The sequence below is a fragment of the Paramisgurnus dabryanus genome, chromosome 17 (genome assembly GCF_030506205.2).
Source record: "Paramisgurnus dabryanus chromosome 17, PD_genome_1.1, whole genome shotgun sequence".
NCBI lineage: Eukaryota > Metazoa > Chordata > Actinopteri > Cypriniformes > Cobitidae > Paramisgurnus > Paramisgurnus dabryanus.
The window spans coordinates 8,637,460-8,651,455 of record NC_133353.1 but is presented as its reverse complement, the minus strand read 5'-3'; the positions used below and the strand labels follow the sequence as shown (position 1 = coordinate 8,651,455).

Sequence of the window (13,996 nt, the reverse complement as noted above, 5' to 3'; positions counted from 1 at the left end):
GCGAGTATTATCATAACATTTCTTCATGTCATGGCTCGTATAGTCTGTAATCTTTCATAGCGCAAAATATCCAACCTATTGGTTTTGGTTTGTAGTCTTTTTAATTAGCAATTCTCAGTTATCTTGATTTATTTGTTTACATTGTTACTAATGAAGAATCAGCTCATCGTGTTTTACTCTGGTTTTACTATGAGAAGAGAACAGCAGGGCCGTCGCCAGAACATACAGATAACAATAAACAAACGTGATCTGTAGCATATTAAAGTGTACTCACCATTAAGCTAATCGCAGGAGTAAAATCTCATAATTAATATTTCTTTTAAAGTAGATTTTATCATATGAGTTTTTCTCAGACATGAGCTGAATGAGCTGATGATGGCACCGCCAAAATTTGATTTTAAGACTGCATACAATGAATGCGTAGCTGTGCCAAATGAATAACGAGTAAGATATAAACCTACAATACTTTATGCTTACTGTATAATGATCTTATATTATTTATATATACTATGTATCGTACCACAATAAGTTTGATGATACGATTAGGGGGCAAGCTGTGTCATCTGAGGGTGGGCACTGCCCCCTAATGCCCCCCTTGGCAACGGGCTGGAACAGACAGCAGATCTCTACTGATGTTATGGATTGTAGCTCAGTGCAGTGCAGTTATATACTCTTGTATCTTTATGCCTTTAAAATTAAAGAAAGAGCCAGCTACAGTATATAACCAGCTATATTTCAGTTAAGAAACAGACAAGTGTTTTCAGTAAAAATCTGTTATATATTTATATCTATCTTTAATGCAAACTGTTCCTTTAAGATTTACCCAAATAATTAGAGATGCCACACTTTGTGCGTATTGGTATTGAAATGTAAAATAGCTGCCATATATTAATAATCTCGTGGTCTTTGTCTTATGAGATGTGTCTAATTTTATAGATGTTTTGGCTGAACTGGGCAGGGATGAATTTATATCTACACTACTTTCAAAAGAGCATTATATATTATTATATTCCCATCAGTTATAGGTATCATAATCCTGTTATCTATAAACAACAGATGATTTATTTTGGAAGTGAGTAGTTATGAATGACCTGCGGGGATAAGTTTGTCTCTTATCTGTGGACTCTTGAGTGACTTCAGTCTCTCATCATCAACACTTCACACAAACTGACTGATGACTTCTTCATAAATGCAAATACAGCCGACCACTTGCTTTACTTTTGCTTCATTGCTTACAGAACGTATTACACTTCTTGCAGGTCGTAATTATTCAGTGCTTCATCACATATCTATATACTATAATAATTAATTTTAATGTTAAAGAGTGTTTACTATTAACATATTTGTGTCATTTAATATTTTTTTTATTTTACACACGGTTTGTTTTGTTTTGTAGGCTGGGCCTCGTTTAAAGGGCACCTATTATGCCAATTTTTAAAAGACTTAATGTAAGTTTCAGGTGCGCCTAGAATGTGTCTGTGAAGTTTCATCTCAAAATACCCCACAGATCCTTTATTATAGCATGTCCAAAATGCCTATATTTGTGTGGAAGCAAAATGCGCTGTTTTTGTTTCTGTACCTTTAAATGCAAATGAGCTACTGCTCCTCACTTCCTTACCATAAGAGACAATGAGCGCTTTTAGTTCAAATAGTTTAGAAATACAGTCTGAGACAATGGTATCTAACTATTGAGATATTGCGGAAAGCGTACAACTCGCTGATGAAGGAAGCTATGGTAATGCAGGGCTGTGGGCGGGGCTTTGTCGGTGTGATGTCACATTAACAAGAAAATTAAAACAGCATATCTAATGAGACTGCTTTGGTTTAATGAAGATTAAAAAAGATGGTGTGGGTGGATTTTTTCATTGTAGGGTGGGTCTTTTTACACACTGCCAACACACATTTATGTCCGAACACCTTGTAAAAATGTATTTTGCATAATAGGGTGCCATTTAAATTTGATCAATTCTGCTTATTGATTTTCAATTCTTTTTTATTCCCAGTTTCTATTCCAGTTGTAAATGTGTAATTCCTGTGATTTTACTTTGAGACCATAATAAAATTTAAAATAACAAAGTGGCAGATCAGGTCTTCACAGATAATGTGAATAAGAGACCACGGCTTAAAATGTGCATGCAGAAAATGATAAAAGGCATTGACTTTTTAATTATATAGTAAGGATCTGAATCTTGACCTTAAGAATTTAAATTGGTTTTCGATTTCCAATCGTAATGTTTAGTGAATGAGTTCAATGACATTTATATTATAGTGTTGGACCACCGTGCTGATCGTTTGTGTTGATCTATGCAGCAGTCTGTAGACATCATGTGACCTCTCTCATCTTTTGTGCTAAATAATAAAGCATGAGTCATGACACAATGTAGCTGCTGACCAGAGACTTCATTACTATGAGATATTATCCACTCTTGTTTATGTTATGAGCGGCTGGCGAGTTTATAATATATTTACAGAAAGAGGAGCATTAGGGTTAAGTACTGAACTTCTAGTTTTATGTCCATCATGTCTTTTGTGTTGTTATTAGGCTGTATCTGCTCTGTCATGATGTCACGGTACCATCAGAGATTTGAGCGGGACTTCCGCAGCGTTTGGGAGCGCAGAGATCGATGTGCCGTCAAAAGCAGCTGCGGAGGAACGGCTAACGGCTGCGTCTCCACGCCCTCCTCCGTCCCCAACAGCAGTAACAATCGTCCGGGTCTCCTCCCGCTGCCTGTCATCCCCTCGCTGTTGCCCACGCCCGTCACTAGCACCACCAACACAGATCTGACCTGCAAACGCTTGGCACCGTCCTGCACAACCTCTACAACAAAGGTAAAAATGCACCTGTCGCCTCTATCTGAATGTATCAGAGATGAATGTGTGTGAATCACTTATAAATGTGCATCTTATAAGATGCATGCTTGTAAAACGCAGAATGAGGTGTGAGGCAGAATGTGCATGAATTTAGTTTTCTGTTAATAATAGTGGGTGGTGGTGATATATTTATATATAGTCAACTTCAAGCAACATTAAAACATAGTGTTAAGAATCAAAACCAGAGTTACAATGCTGTATTAAGTAGATGACTTGTACACAGTAAATCCAAAGCATGGTGTTCCTGGCTCTAGATTACTTTCAAAATTTAAGTTTATGTGTTGAACTGAGTTGAATATTTTCAAACTGTGCGAAGACGCATTTGAGGTGAAAGGCGTGTGTTTGTGCGGCAATCGTGCCACCCAAATCGTGTCATTTGCATTTCCCGGCACAAATTTGGATCTATTTATATAATTTAATTGATTTGCATGTAATCTACTCGCGCAAATTGTTGAATTCACATTTGGTGTGTACGCCCCATGACAGTCGGTAACATGGAATACTGGATGTTGTCATATGAATAGGTTTTGCTGATTAATCGGCACCGATAGTTCATTGGTGGAACAATCGGCTACCGGCACAAAATCCATGCCATTTTTTGAGTGCTTCTGTTGCTTCATATCATTAAGACGTAATAAATTTTCTGAATAAATGCTGTATTAGCAGAAAAAAACAACAGCAGAAACCTAAGTTTGTCGTCAAGGCTGAGAGGACATTTTTAATATTAGAATCTAATATGAAATGGAAGTTCGGTTTAGACCAATGACATTTTGATAAAAGATTATGAAGACATATACAGATTTTTTTATCTTTCATTGAAGAACTTTTTGCTGAATGTGTTAAAAAAAGCAAAGTGGAGTCAAGGCAACCCCTTCATTTGTGACTTATTCACAATAAAGCACTAGCTTTGAGTACCTTATTGCCTTTATAAAATGGTTATCACATCATTCATAATTTCAGCAGTAACAACATCAACATACGGGACCAAAAGTAACTTCCGGGAAAGTTGAACAACAGTGGAATGTTGCTTTTAGATGTTTTTAAAGGGATAGGTCACCCAAAAATTACTCAATTTACTAGGGGTGTACATTGGCACTGCCCACACAATTCGATTAAATTACGATTCACCAGGTAACGATTCAATTCAATTCGATTCTACTGTACACAACAAGGCAAATTTTTAATCAGTCAAGTAGTAAAGTCAAGTGCAACTATTCTCAACAAAAACGGAAGCTTAGCAGCTTTAAGACAATGACAATTATATACCTGAAATGAGAATTTTACACACAGTGTAAGTCTTGTCTAGTTTCCCATTAACTTCGTAGAATCCGAATTCCGAAATGTGCACATATGTCTGCTTTCCATGGAAAAGGGTGCGTTTTTATTGTTCACTCAAGGCCAGAAAATAAACAGTGACATAATCGATTATGGAACTTTGCTGCATCGATGCTGAATCGGGCATGCGCACATTCCGATGCATCGCCGAATCGATTATTGTTGACACCCCTACAATTTACGTACCCTTGTGTTGTTTTAGACTTTTTTTCTGATGTACACAAATAAAGATATTTTTATAAATGATGGTAAGCACACAACTGATTGTAACCATTGACTTCCATAGTAGGAAAACAACTATTATGGAAGTATTGTAATAAATGATGATGAAGATGAATTTTGAAAAATATGGTAAGCACAGAGTTGACGGTTCCCATTGAATTGCATAGGATGTGTTTTTCCTACTATGGAAGTCAATGGTTTCCACCAGCTGTGTGCTTATTATTAAAAAAATATTTTGTGTTCATCAAAAAAAAAAAGAAATTCATACAGGCTTAGAACAACATGAGGGTGAGTAAATTAAGACAGAATTTAAATATTATGCACAATAATACCAGGAACATAAATTAGGAAAAAAAGAGGATCAATATTGTTTCCTTGTTGACTTCAAAGGACAAATTAAGGCTTTCTGGACTGAATTCAAAGGGATTTACTTTGTCCATCTCCACAAAAGAAAAATACATTAGTTTACTCGTTTAAATGGATGAGAACGGTTGAATGGACAGATGCGTGATCTGCTTCAAAAGCAACTCTTGGTTGGTCACATGATGTTTAAGAGCTTTCATTACGCACCATATGTGTTTGTTGTCTCGGCTCTCAGTCAAGACGACGAGAGATAAAAGCGGAGTGCTGTGTCAGATCTTCGGGTCAATTTCTCCGTCGTTCATCATGAAAGCCCTGCAGTCAGATGATACCAGACTTCTACTGTATCTCTGTGAAACATCTCTGATAGCGAAGAGCAAGACTGCTTATTGATCTGCGTTGAGAAAGTCCTGCTACATGATTTCATATTGAGGACGGGACGGAGGGTTCAAATAAAGCAATCTTAGATTTACAAAAGGCTCTGAGCCAAAGCTTCTTCATTGTTGAGAATATCTGTACTGTATGTTGGCCATGATTGGGTCTGTGTCTCGGGTTCAGTATGACCAGCAAATAACACACAGGGCTGTGAAGTCATTCACTTGCATATTAAATTACAAATAACTTTGTAAGAGAGGTCATGCTTTGGCTCTTCTTCTTCCTGTATAAATTCTGAAGCATGGGTCAATTTGTTGCATTCAGACTCATTAAATTGAAGAAGTTTTTCTTTATTTGAAACTGAATTGAGAAGTAGTTTAACTACAGTTAAGGTAATCTTTTGCTAAAGTGTTTTGGCAAAGTTTGCTCCTCAGTGAAATGAGCTGCTTAAATGTTTCTAATAGAAGTCATCTACAGGATAATTTACACAGATTGAACAGACGATAACAAACACAGACTTTATCATCTAGATTGAATGAGTTTTTCAGTGTTTGTTGGATCAGTGTGTGTGTTAAACTTAGAAACTTAATAAATTACCTAAGTTAAGGTGAAGAATGCATCATCCTTCTGTAGACATTTCACAAGACTTTTAAAAGATGTCAAATAAATCTTTGGTGTTCCCAGAGTACATATGTGAAGGGGCGGTATTATCCCTTTCTGACATCACAAGGGGAGCCATATTTCAGTAACCTATTATTTCACATGCTTGTAGGGAATGGTTTACCAAAACTAAGTTACTGGCTTGATCTTTACATATTTTCTACGTTGATAGAACCACTGGTGACCCCATTATAGCACTTAAACATAGAAAAAGTCAGATTTTCATGATATTTCCATTTAAAGTCAGCCTAAAACCTGAATTAGTCTCTAGTTTGGTTCACTGTAAAAAGTGAAACTTGGATCTAATAAAAAATTACTTCATTAACTTAAAATCTTTCACTGAATAAAAAAAGATTTTTTATGTGTTACCAATTGAAATCATTTTTAACTCTTTCCCTGCCATTGATGAGTTATCTCGTCAGTTAAGAGGAAAAACAGGTTCCTGATGATTTTTTGTGTTAATCTGCAATACCCCAATTATCCACTAGATGACTTACCCAATTTATGAAAAAACTGAAGCCAAAACATTATTTACTCATTTTAAACTCTGTGTATGTTTTGATAATCGTTCTTAGTCTGATGTGAAAAATTCCTTCACAAAAATGCATTTGTTTCAGTTTTGTGATAAAAAATTTTTTTTAATGAAAAATACCCATGACTAAGAGTTCATAAACAGAGAAAAAAATAGATAGGATAAAATGTTTTTTTTTTCCTATTTGGTTTGATTGTTTGTTTTAAAGCAGAGGGTATGTTCTTTCATTTGATATATTTGTATGTTTATATATTTTTAGAAGAAACATTTTCTGGAAGGCATTTTTTGAAACTTTGTTTAAAAAAATCACAAAAAAATCAGAAATCTACACATCACTTATTTGATAGGATTTGGGGGCCTTTCATTGATTTTGTCAAGATTTGACAGATGACTCTTTGGATTTTTTAGACAGGGTGACCTATAGTTCCACAATCTAAAGTTTATGTTTAATGTTTTTTTTTCTTTTAGTAAAAATGGAAAAAGGCATAAGTTAAGATGAAACAAAATTGTATACTATGTTTTTAATTTTTATGCTTAAGAACCTGTGGGGAAGAGAGAAGTGTTGTTCACTGTGTTAGTTTAATTATAGCCTTTTAATGGGTTTTAATGCATGTGATGCAATCACTTTGTGCAAATTGACAAATTGTATTGACATAAATGTGATTGTATATGCATGAAGAAAATCTTAATAAAAATATTTTGGCAAAAAAAGCGTTACGATAATCCAACTTGAATTTTTTACAGTGTTTGATAGAATTTCAGCACCTGCGAATTTTAGTCTGCGTCCGAGGTCACATACCCTGTACTTTGATAGATACTGAATTAGATGAAGATTAAAACGATATGAATATGGATAGAATGAATGAATTCAGACAACAATAAGTTAGCTCTTAACTGGAATGACATTAAACTAGCACAATTTCAACACAAGAGACAGCTTTTTAAAATATGTATTTGCATTTGAATAGGGTTAAGCAAAGTTAGTACTTTCGGGCATTTTTAAATACAACAACTCCCCTTCGTCTATTTTTTTGGATTTGAACTCCTCTCCTGGGGATCACGGGATATCAAAGTGCCAATAGAATGAACACTTTGGGATTTGCCAGAAATAGTAGGTCATCCGGGTACTTTTTGCCTACTGTTTTTGGAATACTATGAATTTGGACATAATACTCATCTCACATACTGCTTTTTGCAGTATAGTATGGAAGTAGGTGGTTTCAGATGCATCCTAACAGTTAGTCACAGAAGTCACCTATAAAAATACTATTTCAATTTTCACAAGGGATTGTGGGTTATATATATCAAATCCACCAGAAACAGTACACTATCTGACCACTTTACTCTTTGTAAAACATGCTACTGTAGTTGTACAATGCTTTTATTAGTATGTATGTATATATTCGACCATTCCTGCACATCTCTAGAATTGACGTGAGATTGTATTGGTTTATTTGTCTCAAAGATCATCCAGCAGGTTCATCATCACAAAGGCTCATTTTGTCAGCCCTCACTCGTTTAGATTCGGTGGAAGTGCATTATGCAAAATGAGTGGCTGAAATGTGCCAAACACGGAGAGCTTTTTCAATTCAGCAGTCGCTCGCAAAAATGAGACAAGAAAATGAAGAGCCTGCGAAGGAAATGTTTTATCATCATTATACAGTGGTTGGAATTGCTTGTTATTCCGCTGTTGTATTGCCCGACTTACAGATAATTACAAAGGCTCTCCTAAATGGCTGTAAATAACTGATAAACTGGGAGAACTCAGTTCTGAGTTTTGGGAAATATAGAATTAAGAATTCATAAATGGATCGAAGAAAGGTGTGTACTGAATTTGGCCCCAGCTCTCAGGATATTGAATTGGCATTTGAAAGCCCAACAGCAGGGTTTTTTAGAAAACGTATTTACTTTCCGTTTACCCTTATGAATCCAAAACCATATGAATTTCAAGGAACGCATGACAAAAATATGTTGCTTTTTAATAGGGACTGAAGATGGGGATCGAACAAATTCATTATAATTTAACATCCTGCTTATCAATTCCAATTCCCAAATTGCTCAGTTGTTCCCTGCTGTGTTTTGACACTTCTTGACATTTATAGAAATACTCGCGTCTCTCGCAGATCTGAAAGCTGTGACCCTTTAAGAGCCGTGCATCTTTAATATTGAAAATCTAGACCGAGATCACCGGAAGCCAAATGCACACAGAATTCATCCCAGAGCAAAGCCGGCCCAGCCTGAAGCTTTTTCAGCACTGCTCTTTCATAAAGTTACGAACCAAAGGCCACAGACTTTCTGCTTTGAACTGACTGTAAAAAAAAGATGTGTCAAAGGTTGTTCTTCGAGATGCTGAAGAGCCGCGAGGAAGTCCTGACAAGTGATGGATCAGCAGAAGAGGCTTTTCTGCTGGCCTAAGGAAGAAGTTTTTGTGTTGACAGTAAGGATAGGAATAGCAAACGAGAGCATGACAGCATGGATCCTGTATTTGGCTTTGTGAGAGGCGGACAGAGATGCTTCCAGAAGAGAGGTGCAGGACAGCCAGAAACTCAAATGGAGACGTTTGCAGAGAAGCGATCCTGCGTACATGGTTTGAGGAGAACCGCACTGTTATTGTTTGACAGTTCCTCACACAAAAGTGCATGCTTGCTGTTTCGAAAAACGGCGCTCTTAGATGAGGTCAGGTTATCAGTGTGATGGAGGAATAATGAGTTTAGATTAGCACTTCATAATCCTGGAGACCCTCAACACTGCCCATAATTAGTTTATGGTGGATTTGAATGCATTAAGGATAAGGCTGAGAATTGCGATCAATTTGGAAATTCAATTTGATTCTTTTGTATATGGTTTTGGGTAGATTCGATTTCGATTCAGTCTGATTAGTTCGATTAACAAATTAATAAAAGTTTTGTAGACATGGAATTCATTCAATGTGCTATCACTTTAAGACCTACATGTAATGCACGGACTATGCATTTTTCTAGGGATGCACCGAATCCAGGATTCGGATTCGGACGAATACAGGGCTTTTTGAAGGTGTTCGGGTTCGGCGTAATCCTAGATTTTTTTTCCACCGAACCCTAGGCTTGCGCTACGCTGGTCGACTTCACGCGGCCGTTGATTACACACATGGGTGCTGACGTGGAGATAAGCTTTCTCTTTCGGTGAGACTTAGGGACGGTTTACATTTTGCGGACGCATCTGGAAAAACGAGCGTGTTGCACCGCATCGCTTTCATTATGCATAGGCTTATGGTAATTGTCAAAATAGTTTTCCCACTTGTCATCCTGGCATAATGTTGCCTATCCTTTTTTTTACAGTTAAAATTAAATAAAATGAAATATACACTACTATGGACGTTGTTTGCTGTGTTAATGGAATAAGGATGCAAGTAGGATTCGGTATTCGGTTTTGGATTCGGACGAATCTTAAAAAGTGGATTCGGTATTTGGCCGAACCCAAAAGATCTGGATTCGGTGCATCCCTAATTTTTCACACAATTTACTTATCTGTATAGCGCTGTTTTCACTGTCCTAAAAACGGTCTGATGTCTTCCTTGTTCTATGAAGTCCCTTCTTCAGAAATACGTATCGAGTTATAATTGTTTAGTTTGTTTAGTGTGTTGTGATTTTTGTCAAAAACGCTAATATTTACATCATTGAATCGGGAAGTAGAGGGCTGCAGTCCAAATCAGCTGTTCGCTGGAGGCTTTGAAAGAGGAATTCTGTTAAAGAAATAAATTGTCTGGCAGTGAACTTTGAGCTTTATCATTTTGCATGGATTATTTATGCGATTACAGCAACATAACACACTAACAAAAGTTTGAAAAATGGGATCAGGAGAAACGTAACTAAGCCTTAATTAAGGACAATGTGAAATAATAACAAGAATTTCTCGATATTCAGTCAATACAGTGTGTATTATGTACGTCATATGACTTTAAAACTGATCTCACCACATCTGCTTCCCACAAAAGCAGGCATTTACCTTGAAAGATAGCAATAACAAAGGACTTTAAGGTAATCCACTAATCTAGCTAGTTTATTTTATGTTTGCACTCTTTTTCATTTCAATATCTGAATGTTATTGAGAAGATAATGTCTTTGTCAAAACCAATAAAGTACCAGAAGTGGATTAATCCTCACCCTGAATCTCATTTTAGGGAAATTAAATTCCAACATTTTCTTAAAGATAAAAACCAAGCGGATGTTTTGAGACCTGAATTCCAGTCTGGTCATGTGATGTTTGACCGTTTAAAATGATGATGGGGCGGTTTCCTGAATTAATCCAGGACTGGGCCTTAGTTATTTTAGGACATTTAAGTAGTTTTTTTTACAAACAAACCTTACAAACAACAATAGCTACTGATGTGCATCTTGAGACAAAACAATGGCCCTGATACTGTATATGTTAAAATACTAATATTGATGTGAAAATGCCATTTGCCATTTGTTTTCACTTGCAGGCGCAGGAAAGCCCATTTTAACTTCACAGCAATTTCTATAATCATTTCACTTGCGGCCCTGGTGTGTTTTTTTTTTTTAAACTTCCCGAAGTCACCTTCAGTAATGGAGGCGCCCGCTTCGAAAACTCCAGCTAATATTCCTACATGATCAGTACATAATGTGTAATGTGTGTATTGAAATGGTAAGCGGGGTTGGTTATTATGTGAGATGTTTTCAGCATTACTCCAGTGTATTATTCTGCTGGTACACCAGGGAAATTATAATTGTAAGTGCATGTTGTTTTGTCCAGGAGGTAATGTTGAGTCTGTTGGCTCTTTCTCACATGACTGACTGCGAATGACTCGATTAGACGCTTGACCACATGTTCAGAAATGCTCAGAATGAGAATATGCCATCATAAATATAAGTGAAAATGTACAGCGCAGGATTTACAGAAACAGAGATGTCTTCATAATGAAATATTCACCGTTGTGTTCATGTAGAGAGAAACTGTAAGTGATTTCTCCTGAGCTTCAGCTGAATGTTCAGGTGCAACACTACAGCTGCACAGATGTGTGCTGATCTTATAGAAATGCACATCCCATTATATTATTTATTAAAATAGCAGATAGCTTACGCAGCCTAGTCTGTATAATACAAGATGCTGCTGATTTATGCTAAAGGAAAACATATAAAATGAAATGAATGTATATCATGTTTTACAGATCATACAGGTCATATATACTTTAATGCAATCTTACATGTAGTGTAAGAAAATATCATTGCATGTGAGTTTCGTGATATTTTGTTTGGCAGTACTGTATCAAAATAAATAAAAAAGATTCAAGACAGTTATTTCATTTAAGTTTGCATCCCAACCACTAGATATCATTCTTCTTATCTCTGAACAGTGACAGGAAGTACTAGCATAGGGGCGCGCCACAATTTTATTATAAAATGTATTATATTATATACTATTATTTTCCAAAACAGGAAATGCCCGATTTAGGGCCCTGCTTTACAGTAACACTTTATATTGAAACATAATGCATTGCAACTCTCCATCATGATGCATACACAGACATCAAACAAAATATTATAGAGCTTTCAGTCTTTTCCATGGCACTTACATTTCTAATAATCTGAGCGCCCCTGCCTTCATGCAAAAACCTCCAAAAAAAAGTGTTGACTAACTTTTATATCAAATACTATTCAATCGGAATAATGACATATTGGCATCATATTTACATCTGAAACGGCATGTTTTGTTTATTGACGTTTTGTTTAATGACTTGTTTAATTGTGTCATTAATGCATTTTGTACAACAACTGCATTATCCTATGAAATTAATGTAATTTTAAATCCATAAAGTATATAAACAACGAAAATGACATAAGCTATAGCCACGTGATTGATTTAAATCTTCAATAATGATTTAAAAAATATGTTTAGATAAAATTATTAGAGGAACAGATTTTTGCATGAAATTTTACCTCATATGTGAGCATGTATGATTCTGCGCCCCGTGAACTCTGACGAACTTTGGCGTTGTACCAAGAAGATGAATCTAGAAATCTCTACTAATATAACGTCGAGACAATCACATTTTAAACCATACATTTTCTACACAGAGGAGGTTTACTGCTCATTACCGTACTGGGGTTTGAAAATGTTGTAAGCATTTCTTACACGTTTAAATTCTTCAGATAGCAAAATACATACAGCAGCAACAGCGAAGCTCGTGAGCGTGCTCAGACGCGGATGACGTATGCGACTGCCGCCAGAATAAAGTAATGTAACATGATCAAAACACTATCAAAACGGCAAAAATCTCTGAAAAGTGACAAAGATGCAGCACAGAATTGATAATATTGTGCATATTAAACAGATCAAAAGACAAGTAACAGATTAATGGACGCTTCTTTGATTTTGAGGTGGCATGCAAAAACCGGCATGTGCCCCCTCAGTTTGAATGGGCATGACGCCTCTTATTGACACTGTAATGGGTTTCCAGCTTTTAGATGGTACCGCTGTTTTCCTTATGCTGGATATTATTTTGCTTATTGTTCGGTGAAATCTAATTGTTGAAATGGCAATCGATTCTGATTGTGTAGTTTGTTTAGTGTGTTGTGATTCGATATCAGCATAGCTTAGTACATACATATATACACTAGATGTCGCCTTGGGGTTCTAAGTATGCGTCAAAACCGCCGCCATCTTGAAACAGGGGTCGGTAGCTAGGTAACGCTGCTATATCCGCCTGAACTTCGAATTCATGGACGATGCCGGACTTTTGTGCTGCGTATGGATGTTAGGACTACTAGCACTATGCATTATAGTTAGAAAAAGTAGATTTTCATAAAATCAAAACTTGAATTTTTTCTGGACTCAATGCTAAATACATGTCTGACTGTTGAACAAACCAAAAGAAAACCAAGAAAATTGCATTTATAACGATTTATGGTGATTTTATTTCCTACAATGACGCTGATGCGGGGTAGATGGCGGCTCTTTTTGGCGCATGCGGTCCAATGAACTGCCGTAGCCAAGGCGACATCTATTGTACATATCTATTAGCTTAGCAGAGCCGTCGTAACTGGCGACTGACGTATTCCTGTGGGCGGAGTTTAGTCAAAAACGCTAATATTGACGTCATTCAACCGGAAGTAGAGGGCTGTAGTCCAAACCAGCCGTTCACTGTAGGCTTTGAAAGGGAAATTCTGTTTCTTAATCCTGTCTTATTCTTTTCCACACGATTAAACTGTTTTTATTAAGATCACATTTATTTTCTTTAAATTTATGTTTTAAATTCTCATGTCTTTTATTTCTACATAATTTTTTCCTCTTATTTATTGTTTCTCATTTCTATGTAAAGCACTTTGAATGACCTCTGTGTATGAAATGTGCTATACAAATAGCCTTGCCTTGCCTAAAGAAAATAAATCGCCTGGCAGTAAACTTTGAGCTTTATCATTTTACAGGTATTATTTATGCTATTATAGCAACATTACACACTAACTAAAGTTTGAAAAATGGGATCAGGAAGAACGTGACCTTTAAGATGGGGAATGTTGATAGTCATTTCTATATAAATGTTTCAGATTTTCAACATTTTAACCAGCTTGGTAATAGAAAACAAATTGTAAAGCAGACACCTACGCATGTTGCTGGAGAGATTTTTCAAATATTTCCACTCGA

The 13,996-nt window shown here is 36.2% G+C and overlaps 1 protein-coding gene across 1 annotated transcript in view; it reads left to right on the top strand.

Moving 5' to 3' along the window:
* The window catches only part of LOC135736436 (kelch-like protein 29), a 99,532-nt gene that overhangs the window by 25,888 nt on the left and 59,648 nt on the right, over window positions 1-13,996 (top strand). The window contains exon 2 of the mRNA XM_065255086.1: window positions 2,543-2,829. Coding sequence (XP_065111158.1) covers window positions 2,560-2,829 — 270 coding nt within the window. The 5' untranslated portion in view covers window positions 2,543-2,559. The remainder of the gene's footprint in view (window positions 1-2,542; window positions 2,830-13,996) is intronic.